Source organism: Pleurodeles waltl, chromosome 6, assembly GCF_031143425.1.
Source record: "Pleurodeles waltl isolate 20211129_DDA chromosome 6, aPleWal1.hap1.20221129, whole genome shotgun sequence".
NCBI classification, from domain to species: Eukaryota; Metazoa; Chordata; class Amphibia; order Caudata; family Salamandridae; genus Pleurodeles; species Pleurodeles waltl.
This window is the reverse complement of record NC_090445.1, coordinates 1,066,980,299-1,067,005,748: the sequence shown is the minus strand read 5'-3', so window position 1 is coordinate 1,067,005,748 and position 25,450 is coordinate 1,066,980,299. Positions and strand designations below refer to the sequence as shown.

The following is a 25,450-nucleotide window of genomic DNA, read 5'->3' as shown; positions in this document are numbered from 1 at the left end:
TCTTGTTAGTCCTTGGGAAGACAAGGGAACTTACCTCTTCTCGCCTGGTCGCTGGGGGGGGGGAGCCTAGGTACTCCCCTTTTAGGGTCCCGAGTTCTCCCAACCCCCGTCTAACTATTCCACATCCTCGGGTGAGGTACCTAACTTCGCATTCCACTATTTTAGTATATGGTTTGGCCCCCTATAGAGCCCTAGCCGTTTTCTGCTGTTTCTTGCCAATGCTTGTTATTTTCCCATGCTAATTTCTAATACTTTCTGTGTATCCAAAGTGTGTATTTACCTCTAGCTGGGGGGACTGCCTATAAGTGATCTAGTTCAGTGCTACTGTAATAAAGTACCTTTATTTTTGTAACACTGTGTGGTTCCTTTCATGTGTGATAACTTACTCTGTGACTGCTGTGGCATGGCAAGTGCTTTACACTGCTCCTAGATAAGTCTTGCCTGCTCACCACAGCTACCACCAGAGAGCCCTGGCTTTCTAGACACTGTCTCAATAACCAATAGGGATTGTCTGGACCTGGTATAAGGTTTAAACAACATAGGTGTCCACCATACACCAGGCCACCTCCCTACACCCGGCATAAGTGTCAGTTTTAATCCATTATTTCCCCACCTTTGAGGCAAGCAGATAGATTGACTTACATAAGGTAGTGCAGTGCCAACATATATATGTATTTAATTGTATTAATCTTTCCCTATAACTCTTCATCAAACAGGAAGATCAATAAGGAATCTGCAGGTAGATAGAAGAGGCCAAAACAGCTCCAGGTGAAGTGTCAGCTTCAGTGATGGCACCAGCCATGGTGTTGATGGCTGAACTGGATATCTGTGTACCGGGCTGAAGGCTGGAGCCGGGGTTAGAAAGCCTTCCCCTGCACAGAATGGCATAGTTGGCATGAACTTAGGAAAGCTGAACTGTGCTCGAAGTCTTGAGGGTACACCAGATAGGTTCAAGACTCTAGGAAAGTTGCCGAAGAGTGCGTTGAGGAATGCTGCTGGCTCTGTACCAGGTATAGAGAAATCCAGGAAGAAAGGTTGCAGCACTAGAAAATCCAGGTTTAATAGTGCAGATGGCTCCAACGGCGCTGGATGTCAGTTCAAGAGTAGGGTCTGGCTGAGGAACAGGCTTAAAGGGGGCAGGAGTGGATGAGAAGGCTCTACTATGACTAACTCAAGCTTCAAGGACGAAGATTCTGTAGGAGTCCGTGGTTGTCTAGGCAACGTAAATGTCCATTATTCTTGTGCTTCCTGTGATTCTTCTTCTCTGCTTCAGAAGAGTGAGAGGATAGAGATATGGACATTTGTCTCAAACAACAACGACCTTGCTTGTCTTGACAGGCCTGAGCCATGAAGAATTTAGATTCTCAACCCTTTATGGCCTTAGTGGGGAATACTTTGAAAGGAGTCACAGAAGCAGGAATGGTCAGAACCTAAACACAACAAGCAGATGGATTGTTGGTCCATGATGGGCATTTATTCCTCACAGTGCCTACAGGGCTTAAAGCCTGAATGCTTAGGGGGAAGACACAGCACTGCACCATAGAGAAATTGTTTGCAGGGAAAACTCATGACTGAGGAGAGAGTGAGCTCCGGATCCACACTGAAGGCGCATAAAAAAAGGAATTGACATTGTAACGCCCATTTGGGTGCTATATTGCTTTGGTGACATCACTGGACACTATTTCTGCCATCAATACAGATCCAGTTCCCTTTACCAGCGACGTGAGAGCTTTGAAGTTTCTGGATTCAGTCTCCTGCCTAGGATTGCTCGCAGGTAATGAGCAGCAAGGCACCACTTAGTGGCATGCAGGAGAACTGCTCTGAAAGTTTGAAACTTGGTGAGGAGTCTGCAGTATCCACCAGAAAAAGCATTACCGAAGGTAAGTAACTTGATCTTCTGATGGAAAATTCTAACCAAAGATTCAACGCCTTTACAATAGATACCAAAGTAGCACATAAAGGTGGATGGTTACTGGATTGTGCTCATTTCATAAAATCTTGCACATGCACTTCACCTGCCAATGCTATGGTGACAGCCTTAATCCTGGTGAAATGGGCTCTCAGACCTCCCAGAGGCTGCTTTTTGGTCAGTGTGTAGCAAATTTTAATACAGAGGACTACCCAACTTCACATAGTCCTTATTTGCACAGCCTTTCTTTTGGTACAATCAATATATAAGCTTAAAGCTTTTTTGATGGGGTGCAGCGGATGGGGCCTCCCCTCTGCTTTCGAGGGGTGAGGTGTGGCAAAGGGAGAGTGATGGATTACCTGATGTGGAAAGGAGTCCTGACTTTAGGCACGAACACACCACTCCCCGCCATACACCCCTACCACCAGGTACCACCCCCCCACCCTCCACCAACAGCCCTTAGCAACAGTAAATCCTGAAAAGGGTGGTGTAACAATAAGTATGGAGTTCACTCAGCTGAAGCAATTGTGATGAGGAAGACTGCCTTCAAGGTCAGAAGATGCAACAAGTAGCTGTGCGTAGGCTTCAAGGGAGTACCCAAGGAGGAAATAAAGACCAAGTTAAGGTCCCTCTGTGGCATATCGAACAGTTTGTGAGAGAATATGTGTTTAAAACCTTTAATAAAACACATAACAAGTGATTTAAGCAAGGATGGTAGGACCGTCTAACGCAAAAGGTAAAAAAAACTTGCTGGAGCAAAAGAGAAAATAAACAATAGAACATCAACAGTTTGGCTGTGTTGCGGAATTCACACTACCAACCAGATCTGTCCCAATGGGGACATAAATGGACTTCTGATGGACACCTGGTAGCAAGGATGACATATACAATCTTTGGTGGTAGACCGAACAAAGTCTACTGCTGCTGCTGAGTCTCAAAGCATGGAGGTGTAGATTGAACAGGTAGGGTGAAGAACCCTGAAGTGGTTATCTAATTAAGGGACGGGCACTCGTGCCCAGAAGTTCCAGGCATCACACTCTTCTGGCCCAAGAATGACTTGGAACCAGTCGTTCCTGATCTTCTTCACAACTTGGGGCAGGAGAGGCAGAGGCTGGAACTCAAACAAGAGTCTCATACTCTGCTACAGCTGGAATGAATCTCCTTGCAAGAGTTTTTGTGGGAACTACAATGTGCAAAAGCTTTGACACAGTATGTTCTCAACAGTGGCAAAAAGATCTAGTCAGGGTACCCAACACTGTTGGAAGATGCCATTTGTGATCCTCCAGGCTCCGTTGGCTGAGCTTGACCACTCTGGCATTGCAGGATCCTGTCAGGTAGTTCACGATCAGGGAGATGCCCTCATGATCCAGCCAACTCCAGGGACACAGCCCCTCTTGACACAGGACCCAGAACCCTCTGGGGCCCTGCTTGTTGCAATACCACATGTCAGTGGTGTTGTCCACGAGAACGTGTCCCAGCCTTCAGCGCCAGATGAATGACCTGCAACTCCAACAGACTGATATGGAGCTGGGTTTCTGCCAGAAACCAGAATCCTCTGATCTTTACATTCCACAGATGACCTCTCCAACCAAGCAGTCATGTATCTACTACCACTGTCAGTTCTGGGTGGGGACAGGAAGGGAAAGGGGTCTCCACTAGTCCAATTGCCAAGATGCTGATCAAGCAGCCACCACTGCAGTCGCCTCTGAAATCTGGATGACATCGGACAGGTTGCCTTGGTGTGCTGTACTCCGTGTTGGTGCTGTACTCACTGGGACTTCAGATTCCACTGCAGAGCCCACATATGCCACCTGGCATAGTCAACAAGCAGGGCCCAGGAGATTAAAAGGGCCTAGGTGCCTCTGAGTTGTTCTCACCAAGATCCAGGACATAGGTTGAAACATCATTGCAACAGAGAAAAAGCCATGAACTACACCATGTCCAAGACAGCCCCTATAAAAGGAATCCTCTGTGAAGGAGTCAAGTTTAACTTTGGCTTGTTGACGGAGTACCCCAATGATGAAGGCAATTTGCCATGGTCCGGATGCAGTCCCAGACTGACTGGCACGTCCGCCTTCAACATTTAGTCATCGAGGTAGGGGAAAACTGGCAAACTCCACCTGGAAAGATGGGTGGTGACCATTGTCCTCACGCTCATGAATACCCGAGGGGCACTGGTGGGACAGAAGGGGAGCACCTTTGGCCTACCTTGAACTGCAAGTAACAGCTATGTGACTGCAGGACAGATTATATGAAAATACACATTCTGAAGGCCCAAAGCTACTATCCAGTTGCCCGGATCCAAGTAGACAGAACCTGGGCCAGCATGAGCACATTTCATTTTGTATTATTGTAGGAAGACATTCTAAGGACAAACATCTAAGACAGGTTAAAGCCCTCCATCATTCTTCAGCACAAGCAAATAGAGTAGCAACTCGCCCCTATTTGCCAGTATGGAATCTGGAGATTAAAGCTTGCATCTCTTGCACGAGAATGGGCAGGTGCTCCTCTTAGAGCCATTTCAATAGGGTAGGAAGGTGTGGTGAAATAGTGGGACACAGCCATGCTTAAAGTTTTGGAGAACCGATCTGTTTTATGTGATGGATTGCTATACCCTGGAAGAAAGTGCGGGACGCTGCCTTCCACTAAGTGACTGTTCTACTAATGGCAAGCTAAAGCAGCTTGGAGGCTGATGCCTCAGGAGAGATGGATTGGGAGGACTGAGTGACCTGCATGCTGGCTGCCAGATCCACATCCCCGGACTGGGATTACTGCAGGGAGGAATGAGGAGGTCGCTGTTGTCTGTATGCCAGCCTCCCTGGAGTAGCTTTTGGATTTACTTAAATGGTGAGGTAACTGGTAGGTAGGAGGTCAAAACACCAAGAGAGCGTGTTGTGGCCCATTAAAACATTCTGAGGTAGAATGTGCTTTTTTGCCAAATAGGATTGAGCCTTCAAAAAACATCAGGGGATGTATCAAGCCTATTGGCCGCCTGTAATCCATGTAAAGACAGTCATGATAATGAAGGAGAGGAGGTAAATCATCTCAATCACTACTATCATCATCTTCAGGTACTGGCCAGTTCTGGTCAGAGTCTGAGCCAAAAATACAACAGACTCTGAGGACGCCTCTGCAGTAGTTGAAGCATAAGATCAGCCTCTAGTTGTATGGGGTCCGGTTGCGCTGTAGCAGACTGGTATCATGACCTCGGTCAAGGTCGAGCAGATGCCAGTTTGAGGTCAGATAGAGTCAATACTGGATTCATTGGTGGCGCTAGCTCCAGTGTCAATGAATGAGGGAGGTACAAGTCTGCACCAGAGTCTGTGTTGAACCAGTGATGGGTCCAAAGGGTTCGGAATGTGTCAAGGACGGATCAGACAGTGATAATCCAACTGAGTAACAGTGTGGATCCTTGGGGAACAAAGGCACACCAGAGGGAGCTGAAGGGCTGCTAAAGATATGCAGCAGATACGCAGCATGCCCCTCCTTAAAGGCACAGACTTGCTTTGATGTCGCTGATGGTGTAGGTTACTCAGGGTGAGTATGAAATTGGGTTACTGGTTGAGGAGACTGAAACTCTATTCAAGCAACAAACCACAGTCCTTGTTAGGGTGAAATCACAAGCAAACCCCAAACTAACCTGTGCTCAGCCCTCTGATAGTTTGGTACAGAGCAATCGGGCTTAACTTAGAGGCAATGTGTGAAGTATTGTGTGTGCAACGCCTGACCAGGACAAAGTCATAAATTCAGGCCAACTGGGATGGAGTACAGGCCAGCCTCAGGGACCCATTTGGGTTCACTGAAGACAGTGCCTTAATCATGGTTGTAAAGAGCTGCAGAGTTCTGCATTGATGATGTGTCACACAGAAGCGGCGATATGAGGAGATGCGCCACACAGCAGCGGTTCCGGGGGGCTGCGTGAGGTGATCTCTTTGTGAGGAGATGCTTTGGCTCCGATGGACGATGCAAATTCCTTGCATCAGGGAAGTCCGTGCAATAGGCAATGCGTTGGTTCAGAGGGTGATGTGTTGAGCAGCAAAGGATGTGCTGGTTGTGCAGGAGATGCACCGAGGAGGAGATGCATTGGTTTTGTTGGCTCCACTAATGTGCTGGCAGAGCACCTTCAGGCCCACTACGAAGGGTCCAGGACAGAGAAGGCACCACTCGGGGAGAGCAGGACTCTCAGATGTCAAAATCCAGGTGCTGGGTTCAAGGTTGTTGGAAGCCTTTTATGTCCTTGAGGCTTCTGATAAGGAGGCCAGTCAACTAGCCCTTGGAGTCACTCTGGGGTCCTGAGTTTGGGGATACAGGTCCACTCCTTCTCATCTAGGCAATAATGTAGCAGGGCAGCAGTCCTTCAGAGCAGTAGTCCAGCACAGTGGCAGCCCTTTCAGCAGCACAGCAGTCCTTCCTAGCACAGTCCACAGGTCCAGAAGTGTACAGAAGAGTTGGGGTTAAGGGTCCCATATTTATACCTGGTGCCCACTTTCAAGTGGGGGAACTTCTAGAGGTTTCCAACCCACTGAGGTGTCAGGCATCTCCGTCCACCCTGTCCGGGCCCCAGCTTGTTTGGGATTACAACAAATTAGTACTAAACCCTTTGTTACAGTTCCCAAGCATGGCCTTTCTGATGTGCAAATGTCGTAAGTGACAGCTCCCCTCTCCCTGGTTAACTCAGATTGCCCATCCTGCCAACACCCATCTTCCCTTTGTCTCACTGTCTGAAAGCCATACATAAGACCAACTGCCATCTACACATTGTCAGGTTACTCAGGAACAGGCTGCAGGCACCAACTGGTTAGGACATGAAAATGTCAACTTACTAAGAGTGGCATTTTCAAATTCATGACTAGAAATCAGACTTTACCATTATAATTACAATTCCTTAGACATCAAACTCGAACTGTCTACTGTTCCCAATTGGAAGTTACAGCTTATTAAATGTAAAAAGGTAACTCCAAAGTTATCATATGTAATCAGCATATCTTGCAGTAGTGAAAAATACACTCTGGAGTTTTTCACTACCAGGACATGCAAAATTTAAAAGTATGGGCCAGATGTAGAAAGTTCAGATTTTGCGAATCGGAAATTGCGAGTCGGTACGACTCTCAATTTCCGATTCGCAAAATCGGATGCGAAATGGTGTCTCAGACACCATCTGCGATTCGCTATGGGGTCGCAAAGACCCATCTCATTAATATTAATGAGGTGGGTGGCATTTTGCGACCCCATAGTGAGTCCCTGCACTCACAGGGATGGTGGCCTGCTGAAGACAGCAGACCTCCATGTCTGTGACTGCTTTTTAAATAAAGCAGTTTTTTAAATTTATTTTGCAGCCCGTTTTGAATTGCAAAATAAAAAAAATAACGAAACCATTTGGTTTTGGTTTTTCAGAGTAGGCAGTGGTCCATTGGACCACTGCCTGCTCTGAAAAAACATTTTGGGCAACATTCACAAAGGGGAAGGGGTCCCATGGGGACCCCTTCCCTTTTTCGAATGGGTTACCACCAGTGTGACACTGGTGGTAACTGCGAATTGCTTTGCGACCGCATTCACGGTCACAAAGCAATTTAGCATCGCGATGCGAGTCGCAAATAAGAAGGGGACACCCCTTCCTATTTGTGAGTCGCATTCACAATTTGCGAGTCGGTACCGACTCGCAAATTGTGAATGTGCATCGCGATGAGCATTTTGCATGGCGCAAACTGCGATTTTCGCAGTTTGCACCATGCTAAATGTTTCCTACATCTGGCCCTATATGTCTAACATTTTAAATGCACTGCACTTTGCTCTCTGAGCTGTTCAGAGCCTACCCTAGAGGTGACACATGTATTAAAAAGGATGTTTTGGGCCTGCCAAAAGGTTTATTCTGCCAAGTCAACATGGCAGTTTAAAAACTGCACACAGGCTGCAATGTCAGGCCTGAGACATGTTTTAAGAGCTACTTAAGTGGGTGGAATAATTTGTGCTGCAGGCCCACTAGTAGCATTTAACTTACAGGCTCAGGACACATGTACTACCACATTAGTGGGGACCTATAAGTAAATTAAATATGCTGATTGTATGTAACCTAATTCTACCAAGTCTTACGGAGAAAGAAGAAGCACTTTAGCAATGGTAATGTATGGAGAGCCCTAAAGCTAGCAAAAACTAAGTCAGCAAAACAGGAGGATTGAAGGCAAAAAGCTACGGGAGAACCACAACAAGGAGCCAGGTCTAACAGGGAACATCCTGATCAACTAAGGAACTGGCTACTCAATTGGAGATCGGGATCCCTTGTGACCTCTCCTTTTTTTATTGAGCTTCTTATGTTTCTCCTAGAACTTGAATTCCGTAGGACTTTGACAGCGCAGAAGGCCTTGTGTGGAAGGGCCTGTGGAGCAGATCCCCACACTCCACTTGTAGCAAGAGCAGGACTTGTGTGAGGACCATAACTTCTTCCTGTGTGTGGCAATTACAGTATCCCTCCCTTCGGCAAAGGTGCATTTATCGCATGACTTTAGAGTTGTTCCGAGCTCCCATCCCAGAACCACATCTCATGCTGGTTTGTGACCAACATCAGTTTTTCACAATGCTATTAGAAGTTTCCAAATCGAGCCTGGCACCTGGGAAATACTCAGAGGGGGACGGACCTGCAGTTAGAAGTATCTGTCAGAAAAAAACTACTATAGGTAAATTCCATTACCTTTGTTGCAAACCCTTCAATTAAAAGAGACACTGACACAATTTGCCACTGATTAAATGAGTTCACTTGTAGCCTTTGACTAACAACAGCTTTATGATTTTAACAATCTGTAGCAGCTACTAGGCATTTAGCAGTTGTAAACACCCTCCCTCCCACTTTTATTACATAACTTTAAAATGGCATACCTGGTGGTTGGAAGCAAGGGCACCCCCTGCCCTGTGCCATGTTATTGTCGGTGTAGACTGTCCAGTAACAATGCAATTCAGTTCCACATTTTGTCCCTCTACTACGGTTTCGGAAGAAGACTCAATCCGCACCCCACGAACAAATCCAGATTCTAGAAAAGCCCACAACAGGAAAGTTACAGAGCAGCTGTGATTCATTTAATGGCTCATTTTTTCATCACTTGTGAATCTGTGGATGTTAAGGGCTGAAAGGACTTTTGAGGTTTGTTTTCCTCCATGCTCAGATATTTTAATGAAAAAAATATGGAAATTAAATAAACAAATTAACAAAAACATTTTTGGGAGAGTTAAGAGTAGCTTACAAAATGTTTCTGTGGAGTGAATGTGAATGTCTGCTGTCTGTACACTACAAAGTGTCTCTTTAGAACATACAGCCATAAATTAATGCATATGTATAAATGGCATGATAATGAGCCCAAATGAAAGAAATTGATATACTTATCTCATCATTACCTCAACCAACCTTTCTCTCCCTCATTTTTGGACCCTCCCTCCCTCCTTATGTCTGCCAGTTGATTTCACCCCTCAAGACTTCCTACCATGACCAAATAGTACACATCAGTCTCATGGCTTGTCCCCAGCAGCAAAGATCCTTGAAGGTACTTTCAGTCAGTGTACATGGTTTGACACATTTCATCAAACAGAAGAACATTTTCACCTTTCTGGGCCATCATAAACCTGACATCGCCAGTAGAGAGCAACAAGTTACAGAGAGACTAGGTGGGCTAAGTACTTCACGCTAGCGGCTCAATAACATCACGGGGGCAGGTTGAAACAGTTGGTCCACTTAAAAAAGCGACGTTGCTATAATTGTACATAAACACCTCTCGTATAGAATTATCCAAACTTGGTCAGATAGAAACGGTACCTATATGTTTGTCAAGAGTTCAATACAGAGGACAACTGTTATTGTGGGCTTTGTGTATGCCCCACAGACTTCTAAGCTTAGGTTTCTTTCCCATATGAGCAGGCATCAATTGGCACCTCTAGAGTCATTATTGGAGAAGACTGGAATGTGCCACTTAACCCTTTTGTGGACAGATCAGGCAGGCCGGACATATACCATGATGGGTATAGGTAGGCAACGCATGACCTAAATGCAGGACCATGCTGCATGACCCTTGGAGACTCCTGCATACACAAACTAGAGACTATACATTCACCTGTTGCTCCCACAACATTCAGATTCACATTGATTACCTCCTTTGCAATCCCAACACTTAGTAGATACAAATACAATACTTTGCGGGGTCTCTGATCATGACCTTATAGATCTACATTTAGATCTAGGGATGCATAACCTCCCTCAAGGACCTTGGCAACTCAATACCTCTGATTATGAGGACCTGGAGGCAAAACAAATATGAAGAAAGATATTTGGAAGATGACAGGAGCTCGGCGACCTTAGCACATATGTTGTGGGGGGTAGGAAGGCTGTCCTTCATGGTATGCTGAATATGGACTTGGTACTGATCAAACAAAGGCTTTGAGAAACCTGGTGGCAACTGTAAACAAGAGTCGGTCCCTAACTACTGCCTACGCCTCTTCTCCGAACACATCCCTTCTTCTGGAGCTTCTACTGGCTAAATATCAACTGAACACACTCAGTACTACACAGGCAGAGAAATGCCTCTTCCACATATGATAGACTCTACAAAAGGGATGAAAAAGTGCATAGGCTTTTGGCTTATCAACTACACCAACTAGACTCTTCTAGGATAATCCCTGCCATCTGAGACTCGGAGGCTCTCCTCATCACCCTTCCAACAGCAATAGTGCAGTGTTTCTGAAATATTATGAACTCCTTTGCACCGCCGGTATGCTCCAGGTGCCAAACGCTGAATCTTCTTTTTTCATCTCCTTAAAAATTTCAAAGCTAACCCTCAAACAATTTGTGTAACTGGAAGGCGCAATCAGGGTGGAGGAAATGGCCTCCGCAATTGACACCATGCCCTCTGGGAAGGCTCCTGGTGTGGACAGATTTCTGGCTGAATTTATAAGGTTACCAAAGTCCCCATCTTAGTCTTGGTTTATCAGGAGGCTCTATATGATTTTCACCTCTCTGCAGAGTTCCTTAGAGCACAAATCTCAGTGTTCCCGAACAGGTTGTCCAGATGAATGTCATCCCCAAATTTAAATACATCTTTGAAATGTTACCCCTGGTTATACTGGTCTCCTGTCTGTGGAGCATGCAGCTCTCGCATCTGGATTCATTTGGGGCTCGAAAAGACAGAATACAGGGATCTAAACTCTACTCCAAAACCAAAAAGGGTGGTTTACATCTTCCATATATGGAGGGTTATTGTCTAGTGCAGCAGCTGGCCCACATTGTGTACTGGTTGATTACTTCTAGGGCCACACCCTTATGGGTGTTGCTGGGGCTTCATATACTACAGTGTTCCAGAGAACTGGCTGTTTATTATACCTCACGACCCTGATTAGTCCCCTCATTAATCATATCATTCACACTTCTGAGTATGGGCAGCATTGGGCCCGAAAGCGGATTAGTCCGAAGCTGTATTCACGCTAAAGCCCCATTATGGCGCAATGCATCTAATATGGTAAGTGGGGAGGAAATTCACTGGTCTATCTGGCTTACTCATGGTAAGTATCACATTGAAGACCTGGTCTATAATGGCTTCATCAAGTCATTTCCCAACCCAAGATAATAATTGGGTATTCCGCCCTTCCAACAATGGAGATTCAAACAATTGTCCCATGCCCTATCATGTTCTGAGCAATGTGCACACTGACCTCCCTTACTTGTGTATTTTACTCAATATATCTAACTGGAAAAACTTGGGGGGGACTATTTCGGGATTGTATGCCACATTGCTAGACCCCTGTTTCTCTGTGCCCACATCAACAGCACTGCATAACTGGTTGGAAACTTGTCTTAACACACAATTCTTGGATGATGACTGGGATACTCTACTGGTGGATTATAGTAAGAGATGATGGGAAGTGCGCATTAAGTACAGTGTTTTTAAGATCCTCCACCGAGGGTACTGGACCCCAGCAAGGTTACACAATGCCCATCTTAGTGCAGATTTACGTTGCTTGAGATGTGGCTTACCAGACTGCAATATAGTTCATATTTTATGGGAATGTGACCCACTGAAAGCCTTCTGGTCACAGGTTTGGGACCATATGCGAAAAGGTCTTAGGGTAGACAGACCTCTGAAAGCTCGGCTGATGTTCATACATGATACTTCTGACCTCCCTTCAGTGACCCAACATGTTAATAGATGGTTCTCCCCTGCTCCAGAGGTTGCTGTATTGGTGATTCTGCATCTTTGAAGATTGACTCTAATACCCACTTTACAAACCTTGTTAGATAAAATGTATGATCTGGCATGCTTTGAGCACCTTATTTATAAGCTAAATAACAAATTGAAGATATTTGATGAGGTTTGGGGCTCTTTTTTAAAAGATTGAAGTCTGAAACCCACCCATTCATTTAAGGTGTCTACAGTGAACCCTGTCCTGCTTCATATTTCATGCAGACCCCCATGCTCCATTCCCAGATCTCTTCCTCTTGAGAATCACCAGACTTCGACCTCTATTGTTGTTGGCCTTTGTTAAAGGCCTCAGATGTGGAAAGAAAGACATATTTTTTATCCACCCCTTCTGTGTGTGTGTTAACCCCTTCCATCCTTCCTCCTCACTGCCGGTGCGTTTCCTTTTCCCTTCTCTTCGCTGATGGTTGTGTTCTTCTTTATCTCTCGTTTCAGTTATTAATTAGTATTTGTTTAAATGAGGATATGGTCTACAGATTAATTTTGGGTTAGCACTTTACACTCGCTCTGCATGGTGATTGATCTGTCTATAATAATGCCACTCTTGTTACAGTAATGAGAACACTTAAACAATTGAACCAAGGAAGCATTAAACTCATGTACCCCATAACTCACCTTGGTTGGGACTAGTGATGGAGACAATGACTGAGGCCTGCTGAGTGCCTAAGCTGCTGACTGCACGACATATGTACTCGCCAGAGTCTGCTGGGGAAGCCTGGAGGATTCTGAGACGAGAACCTAAGACCTGTAGAAGAGCAAGACCCAGACAGGGGTTAGGGAATGAATTGCAAGCCTACCAACGTTCTCTGAAAGCTAAGTGAACCAAATTAATACAGCATGAAATCAGTCAAATACCTTATTTGGGATACTGGAAAGAAAAATGCTTTCACAAATTTCTCTACAGTTGCCTTTAATATGGGGGTCAACAGCCTAGTCACCATTTCTAGCACACCACTAGAAAAAGGTAGCAGTACATCCTTTGGAGCTTCAACGAATGGAGTAGAAACTTCACTTTCTGTGAACATTTTCCATTATCATTGGGCTTATGAGTAAGTGAATGTTTTAAGGCTGCTCTACACCCATGGCCTCTAGCTAAAAGGGGATTACACTCAGCTGAAAAATGTATCAATTAAATTGCCCTTAGTTGCTCTTCCTCCTTTTAGCAAATTGCTTGTGACATTTGGGGAAAAGTGATATCACCCAGGAAAGGTAGTCTGCAGATCTACCGCTGCATCAAATACACAAAGTAAAAGGATGCATTTTTATTTTTAAGTTGCTTCTCTGAGGGCCAGGATGCTAGCAAGAGGAAAGCACCAGAGTGCACCTGAACAGAGATAATAGGATTAGAAGGCAGCCAGTGGGAAAGGAACAACTAAAAACTGGAATTAATTTTACCAAACAATATTCTGGTATTAAAATCAATTATGATGTTGAGTTAGTAACACATATACTTAACACTGCAAGTAGAATAGCAGCTGGGGAGATTTCTGGGGTAAAGGGTATTACTCTCAGATAGCCCTCTGGGAAGAAAAAATAATGTAGGTGGGAGGTTATGGCCCTCTTGAGGAAGAGGTTTACAAACAAATGCCTTGAGTAATAGACTAGATGGAGAAAGACTCAATATCCAATTGGAGATTAAATGAGTTACAATGAAAAAAGAGTGAGAAAATGAACTTGCTCACCTTCTCAAATGTACATATATACCAACAAAAAAGCAAACATGTCGCCACATTTTCAAATAATGTCACTAAATGACGTGTGCCAACGCTAATCAAACAACCCTGTTGTTTTCTATCTGAAACCGGCGTGTTTAATATCGCGGCGAACTGCAACCGATCTCAGACGTTTATAGAGATCGTTGCTTTTTTCATGTAAGGCACATGAGTTGCTGTGGACATATTGTCCGCTCACTGATAATTCTCTCAGACTACGTTCTCCCATGCCTCAGACACGTAATATTTAGATGATATCATAATATTACAGACCACCACTTTCTACTTTGTTGGAAACCTTATCCATCTTAAGAGATAGTTTGTTTTGGGGCACTTTATTATACAAATACTTATGGCTGTCAGCAGTGTGGTATGTGTGCATGTCCAGCCAGGTACAATACACGGAATTTACCTTTTACCTAATAGTTTCTTTCCAATGTTATACCTGTATTTACATATTTAGACCATATTGGACCTAGTTATCTTGGTGCTTAACCCGATAGGGCCCATCCGCAAATACGAGGAGGGTAAGCATGGTCGTGCTTAAATGTTTTTCTGTTTTTCTATTTCTCCACCTTTCAGATATGCACATCACGAAGGGGAAACATCACCAGTGTGTTTATATTTACAAATTTGCACATTGCACATCACTGAATGTCTTGTGCTATTGTATAACTTGTTTTTTGTCTTTATATTTTAGGTTCCTGCAAAATATAATATTCCCTACTATAGGCTACAGATAACTTTAGGATTAGGTAGGTTTATTGGTCCTGAAGAATCGCACTAGATCTTGTAGACTAAAAAGCAAGAAACATGTTGACATTCATTTAGTAGCAGTACAGGGGATCCTGTGCGTGCACACACTACACTCCAAGTTGAGAGGGTTAGTGATAGTTATCAACACTTCTTTTTTGGGGGAGATTAGACCATATCTTGTTCTCTGCCCTCACTCTTGTTTTTAGTAATGACAGGGGTTAGATACCCTAATAAATTATGTTTTACCCCTAGTCATTTTTAACAGCAGCACATTTTTCCCTTTTTTTCATGCCAATCCTACACAACAATATACACTGACCGGCAACTATTTACTGTTAAAAGATCTCCGGCAAAGAGACCCCTTACCGGGCCCGTCAGGCACTGCAGTGCCGGCCTGACGATGAGGATAGCCCAATGATGAAGCATGTCACCAATTGGTGAGTGAGGGCTCTTATTCTGAATTATTTGGATTTTCAGGGACCTTCTTCTCCCTTTTTCTCTTTGAGGTATAGGGATCCTATTCCCCCCCTTTTTCCAGTGGAACTGTGTATACCTTTTGATTTACATGTTAGATGGGAGTATTATACACAGGACCAGGACTAAATGTCCGAACCTCCCATATTTCTCAAGCCCCTCCCTTTTCTTGCTTTCTGGTTCTTAAAAATACCCCTCACTCACCAATGTCATTGGAGGCATGCTTCATCATAGGGGTCCCACTCGAGACACCTAGCGCATCAGGGGTGTGCTGTGATGCCTAATTAAAGTAGAGCAGATTTTTAATAACTGTTTTCAATCTTGTCTAGGGACACCAATAACAAATCTCACCAAAAATTGGTGGGTACCCTGCAGGCAATTTTAATCCACTTCTTCATGACCCTTTGAGCACTGTCCACCAAGAAAAACCTGCTCAGCTGTAATCAGGCGTTGCAGCACACCCCTGATGCAATAGATGTCTCGGGTGGAACTCCTATGATGAAAGCATGCCACCAACTAGGTTGGTGGGAGAGGGGTCTTTTTAAGAACAACAAGGATGTTCGATTAGCAGAGGGGCAGGCCATTTAGTGACATTATTTGAAAATGTGATGACATACTCGCTTTTTTTGATTCAATGATTTAGCCATCTTGATGCTGTACAAGAAAATGCTCCATCTGAGCAAGCTGTCACTGTTCCATGACAAGCAAGTTGTTTTAAAACACCTCTCAGGCCAATGGCAGCTGTTCTTCTGGCTAGGACCCTTGAAATCCCAACATTGGTAACAATTTGCAGAGACCCTGTGGGAGGACAAAGACCTATCACAGTTAAATTAGAGTAGGAGCAGTTTGGGAACCATTGCCTGAGAGGAATCCAAAAGAGGGTCAATAATCTAAATCTAGGGCCATGGCAGAAATTCCAGTGTTATCCCCACAGACCTGCTGAAAGTGAGGCACCCCTTTATTGGTAACATATGCATGCTTAAATGGAAAACACTAAATGAAAGCTATAAGTGTGGAAATATATGCAGTAATACAGTGTCACTATTTACATTGTGTGATTTATATGACAACTAAAAGAATGCGATGGGAGAATCCAAAGTGGCCAACTACCTGAGCAGCCACCCCCAGTGACACCAGTGCCAGCTGCAATTTTGTTAATTGCTAAGTGCTTTAAATATTAGTAGTAATAATACGTTTTCAACAATAGGAATTCAGAAATCCATTAATTTAAAGTTTACTTACCTGATGATTGGGCGAAAGGGGTTGCCCCGCTCTATGCCAAGTGACGGCTGGCCGAAGTTGACCCGAAACAATGCAATTCAACTCCACAGTTTGCCCTTCCACAACAGACTCATGAGAAGACTCGATCCTTAAAGGTGGAATGATGCCAGGATCTGTAAGAGGAGTGAGAGGGTATGAGCAGCACATTCTCATTCCATATTCTAGCAGCAGCATTAGAGGTTTTAACTTGCGCTCCTTACATCTCTGGCTCCTGAACCAATAAGCACATACTGGTTTGGGTCATTTATATTCTCTGCCATCTTGTTTCCACCTGAACACGCCTTGCGTTAATGATGCTATACCTTATTAGAATAAAAAACTTCAATAGAGCCCTATGTTGACCTCATAAAGCTGAATTAATTCTTCAATTCAGAGACCTATAAACTAACAAGAAGAGTATAAAAAACCTGAAGGCATATAGGTAGTTAAAATACAATGCACAACTTCTTTACGCATGTCAATAGCTTTCCACCTCCGCTTTATTAGCTTAAAGAAAGCTATCTAATCTCAAACACTTACACAAACACACTTTGGTAGTCTGTCACTGATTTAACATCACTTGCCACATCGGTTTCAGTGGAATCTCAGTGAATATATTAGCTTATTTACTTTCTTTGAATACAAAGGACTCACCAATCAAACAGAGCTTTCTAGATATAACCATCTATTTTACATTTCACTGAGGGGAGTGCCACTGGAGTTTTTTTTTCTTTTTACACACCATTTCACCTGCAATACCTGGGACTAATTAGAACTGACTCCTGTTGGTGATTATTAGAACTCATGACCACTTAAAAAACTGTTTGGCAGGCTTTGTGAAGGGGATTGTGGGTTTCAGTTTAGTTTCCAGGGGGCAAGTTGCATAGCAAACAAAGACTTCAATTACAGCTGGCACATAGTGGCACCTCATCTAGGCAGTCTGAACAAAGTACAAAGACTGAAAAATACAGAGGCTGGCCTACTCTCCCATCATTCTAAGTAGGTTGGTTACATTGGAGAGCTGTTTGAGAAAACTTGCACAGCAGAGGACATTTTGAATGGCAAGTGGCCTCCACAGTCCACTCCAGTCAAGAACACTAACTTCACACACTTACATAAACACACTTATGTCCAGCACAAATTACAAATCTCATGTACTGGTGTAATCTCATATTGTCCTACATAATACATCCTAGTGAGTGCAAGCCAGTATATCTTATTGCTTATGTTATCTGCAAATTAGCAGATTTCTCTAAAGGATGCTGACTGTTGAAGCTGGCAGGACATAGGTAGGCTAACTTGATATGGGACTGTGTCCATCGGTACTGCCTGACAAGCACTTGATTTTCCTAAATGTCAGAAAGAAGAACTGGATTATTAAATCGTTTTTGCTATCTCTAGGTGGTTTAAATAACAGGTATTAGTATTACCCACATTAATACTAACTAATTTACCAACCACTGAAAGATGGAAGGCTGGGTGGGCTTTTCTGGGACTCAAGCTTGTGACCTGGGGATCACAAACACATGTACACTGTTATCAGTGGTGAGTGTTTGGTGCAGTGGGCCATCTTAGTGACTCATTTTCACCACATTGCCGAAACTACATGCTTTAATGTGAGCTTATTTCCTCACATCAGTTAAGATACATACAAATACAATACCATTTACTAGTCTCTAACAGGATGTACTACAAGCTAATAGCCACAACCTGGCTTTGGGAATTCAATCATTTTCCATGAATACTGCCATACATATATCGTTTTTCATATATATCACCCTAAAAGTTGCAGTCAAACGTATTCTACAGAAAATTCAGCTGAGGTACTTGAATTCCTACTTTTCTCCACTTCACTGGTTTCATACATTTTGTCACATTTCCACATCACATGAATTACCCCTTTAAACTCTCCTGTCAAAATACAGATGCAGAAATGCGACTCACTTTGGGAGGATCCTGTGATAGAGAGATTGATGGAAGACTCATGGATAATGGAGCCACTGCTTGTGCGACAGATGTAAATGCCAGAGTCAGCAGGGGTGGCCTGGAGAATGCGAAGATGGGGGCCTGAGACCTGAAGAGGGGATAAAGGACAAGTGCACAAGAAATTAACCCATCACAAATCCTATTTAGGAAACTGAGGTAGAAAGAGAGTGAGTACATCCTTCTTAATAAACATTGTACTTATGGAGTCTGAAAACTATCAGCCCTGAAAATACATTTGAACCATCACTGCCTTGGACAACACATCAACAGCTCTTTTGGCTATAGGTACACATAAACGGACCCTTATCTGTTTCTGTGGTCAATAATCTTAGGTGGAAGGTTGCACGATTACTCTGACTTCAGATCATCAGCACTGGCAGCTACCTATGTCCGAATGCCAAGGAGTGGTGACAGAATTCCTCAGAGCTAAGTACTACTGCAACTGCTATTTAGTAAGAGAATATGGTTTTTCGAGCTAATAGCAGAGATGCACTGTTGAAACTTTATTATAATGAGACCAAGCTTCCCATGCAGACATAGCAGGAACAAAGTGTTACTGGCATAAAGGAAAAAAGTGAATTCATGACACAGAATGAGGCAAATAGCTGAACACACTTCAAAACAAATTGGTGTTAAACCCCACAGTCTACAGGGCAAGGCTGTGATATAAATGGAGCCAAAACACTTCCTGGGTTCATCCCAAAATGAAAGATGAGATCCTGGCCGGTGCAAAACCATTAATCCACACTCTTGCCTGCAACCTTGCGAAATGGAATGTTCACTATAACAAAATGATCACAAAGATCTAGCCTTATTCTGTCTATGGCATCAGCTCCTGTGTGTGATCATCCCTCAACATGACCAGAACTCACCAATCACTCTTGTTGGTTTGAAAGTCCATGTGAAAGGCATCTATGTAGCTTACAAATACAACATTATCCTTCAGTGGAACGAAAGAATCCTATTCATAAACTTCCCAGAAATGAGGAGCACTGTGACTGCTAAGTTTGCTGAAATTCAAAGATGCTTCCGTGCAATTACCTTTTTAAAGTCAAGTGGACCTATTTCTATTTGTAAGAAAAATCAAGAGACTTAAACAACAAGAGCTGGCAATTCAGAGATATTAAGAACAGCCTGTGAGCCAGGCATCCACAAAAAGGAATGTGTTACTTACCCTCTAATTATCTGTTTGCAGGGTGTACTGCTATAGATCCACATGATTTGTGTACTCCTGCCTTCTAGGGTTGGGTCCGGACATTACAAGTCGTTTCTTTGAAAAAACTTTGTGCAATGGGACATACCATAACTTCTCTCTTACTTTAAATTGCACATTAGTGTCATTCTTAGAAGTCTTTTTGGCATGGTTACCCCCACTTTTTGCCTGATGTCAGTTTGTTTTGACTGTGTCCTCTGGGATCCTGCTAACCAATGACTGTGCTCTCTCCCTCTGGAGTTGGTTGTCCCTAACTTTTTACACCCCACAATTGTCATACTGGTGCCCCCATATAGGTCCCTAGTGTATGGTACCCAGGTACCTGGGCCATTGGGGCACCAGGGGTTCCCCATGGGCTGCAGCATGTATTATGCCACCCATGGAAGCCCATGCAAAAAGTGTCTGCAGACCTGCAATTGCAGCCTACGTGAAAGTGTGCACGCTCCCTTTTCACTACAGGTCACTGCACCAGGTCAAAAAGACACTCCTATGGCAGGCCCGCCTAGCCCAGAGGGCAGGGTGCAAATACCTGTGGGAGAGCACCCCTGCATGAGCAGAGGTGCCCCTACAAACTCCAGCCCCATAATCCTGGACTTCGTGAGTACGGGAAAGCCATTTTAGCAGTGTACTGGACATAGGCCACTACCTACGTCCAGCTACATAACGGTAGCTCCAAATACAGGCATTTTGGCATCAAACATGTCTGAATCATACCCCAATACTGTTGCCAGTATTGGTTGTATGATTCCATGCACTATGGGGGCTCCTTAGAGGAACCCCAGCTTTGCTTCTACCAGTTTGCAGGGTTTTCCCAGGCAGCCTGTGCTGCTGCCATCCTACAATGGGTTTCTGCCCTCCTGCTGCTTGACCACCTCAAGCCCAGGAAGGCAGAACAAAGGACTTCTTTTGGAAGAGGGAGGCAACAACCCCTCCCTTAGGAAATAGGTGTTACATGGCTTGTGAGGGGTAGCCTCCCCAAGCCACTGGTATGCTTTGAAGGGCACATTTAAGGTGCTCCTTGCATAAACCAGTCTGCACCGGTTCAGGGACCCCACCAGTCCCTGCTCTCGCAAAACTGGGCAATAGAAAGGGGAGTAACCACTACCCTGTCCATCACCACCCCAGGGGTGGTGGCCAGAGCTCCTCCAGGTGGCCACCTGATTCTGCCATCTTGAATCCAAGGTGGGCAGAGGCCTCTGGGAGCATCTGAGTGGCCAGGTCAGACAGGTGACGTCACAGCCCCCTCCTCAAAGGTGGTCACCCTGCTAGGAGACCAGTCCCCCTTTTAGGGCTATATAGGGTCTCCCTCTTGGGTGGGTCCTTGGATTTGATGTGCAAGATTCCAGCAGGACTACTCTGCAATGTTTACTTTGACTTCTGGCCACTGGAACTGCAAATGGACTTCACAGGAACCTACAATTTGCAGCTCCAGCGGCAACTTCGCTCTGCACATTGTTTCTCCGGCTCCTTCCAGCAACTGCAACATTTCCCCAGCTGTACATCCTTGGAAGGTGGCAAGTCTTCAGTCTGCACCAAGAAGCTAGAAGTAATCTCCCTTGGAGTGAAGGCGTCACTTCCCTGCATCCGCGAGCACCAATTGCAACAGTGACCAGCTGCGTGGGTCCTCTCTCCTGCAACTCTGCATGGATCCTGCAACACAGATGGTGGTCTTGAGTGGTCCACTTGGTCCCCTCTACCAGCTGTCCAACTTTGGAGGTGGTTGGTGAGTCTTTGCCTCTCCTTGCAGGACGGTACCCCTGCGCACCGCAACTCTTGCAGCTACCAAGGCTCGGTTGCTCTTCTTCAGAGGGATATTCAGGCTCCATGTTGACCCGGCCTCCAGCACTCTTTCCTGCAACACGTGGTCTCCTGCCTGCTGCTCCAGTGACGTGGGACTCCTTTCCAGGTGCGCTGAGTGGGCCTCACTGAGACTCCTGTGCCTGTGAGTTGCCTGTGGGGGCTGCATCCACAACTTCCGACTTCTGGAGGTGGCTTGGGACTCCCCTCCTTGGGTTAATCTCCTCTGACCTTCCTGGTCTCCAGCAGCTCTGCTACTTCTCTTCTGCAACTCTTGCCTTTGCCAAGGCTTGTTGGTGGGTTTTTCCATACCACTGAGGGACTGCAACTCAATTGCATCACTTCTAGAACTCTTCCTCTGCTCGTGTGCTGCATAGCCGACTCCGGGTCTCCACCGTCGACCTGGTCCTGCACCTTCAGAAGGGTGGGTAGTGGCTCCTGCCCCAACCGGACACTCCAACTGGAACTGGACTTGGTCCCCTTAACTTGCAGGTCTTCTTCTGTCTAGATCCATCTTCTGTTTCTTGCAGTCTTGCTTGGGTCTTGGACAGTCCTTTCACAAAGTTTTTCTGTGGGTTTGGGAAAAATCAGGTACTTACCTCTTCTCGCCTGGTCGCTGTAGGGTGGGAGTGGGTGATTCTGGTACTTATCTTTTGGGGTACCTAGTTCCTTCAACTCCTCTCTACAGATTCCACTTACCTGGGTGAAGGTCAAGTATTCGCATTCCATTTATTTTAGTACATGGTTTGGGCTCCCCCTCGGGTCACTATTGCCTATTGTTATTGCACTGCTTGTTATTCCTTTCTCTGCTCATTCCGGATTACTAAAGCGTATATAATAGTGTGTTTACTCACCTGCTAGTAGAGTATTACCTACATAGTATTTGTGTCACTAAACTAAAGTACCTTTATTTTATTTTTTTAACACTTTGTGGTTCTTTCATGTGGGTAAGTGCTGTGTGACTATAAGTAGTATTGCATGAACTTTGCATGTCTCCTAGATAAGTCGTGGCTGCTCATCCACAGCTACCTCTAGAGAGCCCTGGCTTCCTAGACACTGCCTACACCTCACTAATAGAGGATACCTGGACCTGGTATAAGGTGATAACACCATAGGTGCTCACCACACACCAGGCCAGCTTCCTAAATTGGTGGTGCAGCGGTGGGATAAGACACTTGAAATTGCCTTACCACTCTGTCACAAGGTGCTTTCCACAGGAACAACCATTACGAACTGTAGGTACACTATACACTTGGTGATACGGTTCAAGTCTCCTGAGTTTGGGTAAGCTAGTGGTCTGGTATAGCCCTTGCTCCAAACTTTGCTGGGAGCCTAGTGTTAGAGTAGTTAGGAACTCCTACACCACTATAGTTAGACATATTTTTAGTAAAGCACACCTCTCAGGCCCTGGACTCCCAGTATGAGAGTCTAACTTTTCAAGAGCTGAGGGAAATGTGTCTCTCTAGGAAACTGATGACTTGGAGGAATCCGAACAAGATACAGATGATAGCCAGGAGGAGGAGGAGGAAAAAGCAGAGCCTGATCCACCAATCCTAGATAGGGTAGATCAGGCACACACTGAGGATCATCACAGCCCTGCCAGAAGCCTAGTAGGCAGTGAGAAGGGGGGTCACACTAGTAGGGCCGCCTTCAATCCTAGAGGTCTGGTTCAGAGGGTCCAGAGTAGGAGGAATAGGTCCTCCTCTGCTAACTATCACTTAACATCAGCATCTAAGGAGACCCACTGTTCCAATTCAGGAGAGGACTCCCTTTATAGGGAATTGAGACAACTGAGTTTGGAGGAGGCTAAGCTGAGCCTGCAGCAGCAACAGCTTGCCCTTCATAGGGAGGCCCTGGCAGTGGAGCGAGAAAGGCAGGGTTTGGGGTTAGCACCCCATGGTAGCTGCAATTTCAGTGACAACAGGGTCAAGGAGGATTCTTTTGAGTCTCAGAACCTGGACAAGATAGTCCCATCTTACTAGCTGGGAGATTATACCTATAAATTGTTCACTGCTTTGGAGAGGGCCTGTAAGGCACTGAGGGTCCCCCAAAGGCAGTGGGCAGCAATTTTGTGGCTCTCCTTCTCTGACAAACTAAAAGACTCCTCACTGTCGGAGAGGAAGATGCAGACAATTCCACACTTTTAAAGGTAGCACTGTTCGAAGGGTTTGGTCTAACTACTGAACAGTATAGGATTGAGTTCAGAGAGTGCAAGAAAGAGTCCTCCCAGGATTAGGTATATTTTTTGGACTGTTCCGTGAAAGCTCTGGAAGGCTGGTTGCATGGGAGCAAAGTAAGTGACTACCAGGGCTTGTATAACCTAATTCAAAATTTTAAATAACTGTGTATCTCATCAGCTGCATCAACATCTGGTGGACCCCGATTTCACCTCTCCCCAAGAATTGGGAATGAAAGCAGACAAAGGGGTCCACATCAGAGTGAGTAGGAAGGCTCACACAGGGGGTGACCGCAAAAAGAGGGAAGCAGGTAAGTCTCAGGATAAGGGTGGGGACAAAGATAAAAGTAGAGCCTTCATCATGTCCTCTGGGAGTGGGAAAAAGTCTTCTTCAACTTGCCCTTACAATTACTTCAAAAAGCCTTGGTGCTATGTTTGCAAAAACAAAGGCCAAAGGACAGGGGACAGCTCCTGTCCAAAGAAAGGCACCGGGCCTTCCACCACTACCAACTCCACTTCTACTCCTAGTGCCCCTAGCAATGCCAGCAGTTGAGGACTACTAACAGTAGTCAGTCCAAGAGTGTATCTGGGCTCACCTTAGGGACTGCAGTAGGGTGTGGGCTAGTGAAAGAGACCACTGAGGCGGTCTTGGTGGGGACATTGACTTTGCCACCCTTGCTGTCTGTCCCCTTAATATTGGTAAGTACAGGCAGCATCCCCTAAATCAATGGTGTTGACGTTGAGGCCTGCAGGGACACAGTTGCCAGTGGCATATGCCAGTGTATCCATAAGCTCATCTACCCTAGGAATACGATGAGCATCTGTTTTAGTAACAATGTTGAGACCTCTGTAGTCTACACAAAACCTAATTTCCTTTTTGCCATTCTGGGGGTGGGGTTTTGGGACAAGCACTACAGGACTAGCCCAAGGGCTGTCTAAGGGCTCAATGACTCAGAAGCCTAGCATTTTCTAAACTTCAGACTTGATGCTTTCGCTGACAGGATCAAGCTGCCTGTAAATTGTGTTCCTAAAAGGCAAACTACCCCCTGTGTCAACGATGTGTTCACACCATGTGGTCTGGCCAGGAGTCAGGGAGAACAGTTTTGAGAACTGTCCTAGGAGGTTTCTGCAGTCCTCCTTTTAGGACTCAGAGAGGCAGTCAGCAAGCACTACCCCATCAACTCAGCCATCAACTGCACTGTGGGAGAAGAGGCCAGGGAGAAGATCACTCTCTTCTTCCTGTCCCTCATCAGTTGCCATGAGTAGAGTCATATCAGACCTGTCATAATAGGGATTAAGGTGATTCACATGAAGCACCCTGTGGAGGCTGCTGGTAGTGCCAAAGTCTACCAAGTAGGTAACCTCACCCTTTTTCTCCACGTGTCCTGGAGTGCCCTGGGTGCCACAGGCTCCAGGACCCACACTTTCTGCCCTGGCTGTTATAAAGTCAGTACAGCCTTCTGGTCATGCCATTCTTTCTGCACCTCTTGGCTAGCCTGGAGGTTTTTAGTGGCCCTCTTCATGTACTCAGCCATCCTTGATCTAAGGTCAAGCACAGTCCACAATGTCTTGTTTGGGAGACTGGAGAGGTTGCTCCCAGCCTTCTCCAACAAGAGCAAGGGGACCCCTAACAGGGTGTCCAAACAGAAGTTCAAAAGGGCAGAAACCTGTCTGAGGGGTGGCAGCAGCGCAGGCTGCCTGGAAAACCCTTGAAGACTGGTAGAAGCAATACTGGGGGGTCCTCTAAGAAGCCCCCAGAGTGCATGGAATCATGCAACCAATACTGGCAACAGTATCGGGGTATGATTCTGACATGTTTGATGGTAAACAGGTTTGGAGTTACAATTATGTAGCTGTACACAGTACAGAGGTAGAATGGGTTCCCAGCACTTATGAAGTCCAGTGCAATGGAGCTGGAGCTCGTAGGGGTACCTCTGC

General features: G+C 45.3%; 1 protein-coding gene across 7 annotated transcripts in view; it reads right to left on the bottom strand.

Moving 5' to 3' along the window:
• The window catches only part of HSPG2 (heparan sulfate proteoglycan 2), a 933,800-nt gene that overhangs the window by 254,402 nt on the left and 653,948 nt on the right, over positions 1-25,450 (bottom strand). For all 7 annotated transcript variants that reach the window (XM_069240056.1, XM_069240057.1, XM_069240060.1 and 4 more), the window contains 4 exons: positions 18,285-18,414; positions 16,323-16,474; positions 12,754-12,883; positions 8,780-8,931 (listed from right to left, as the gene is read on the bottom strand). In XM_069240056.1, coding sequence (XP_069096157.1) covers positions 8,780-8,931; positions 12,754-12,883; positions 16,323-16,474; positions 18,285-18,414 — 564 coding nt within the window. The remainder of the gene's footprint in view (positions 1-8,779; positions 8,932-12,753; positions 12,884-16,322; positions 16,475-18,284; positions 18,415-25,450) is intronic.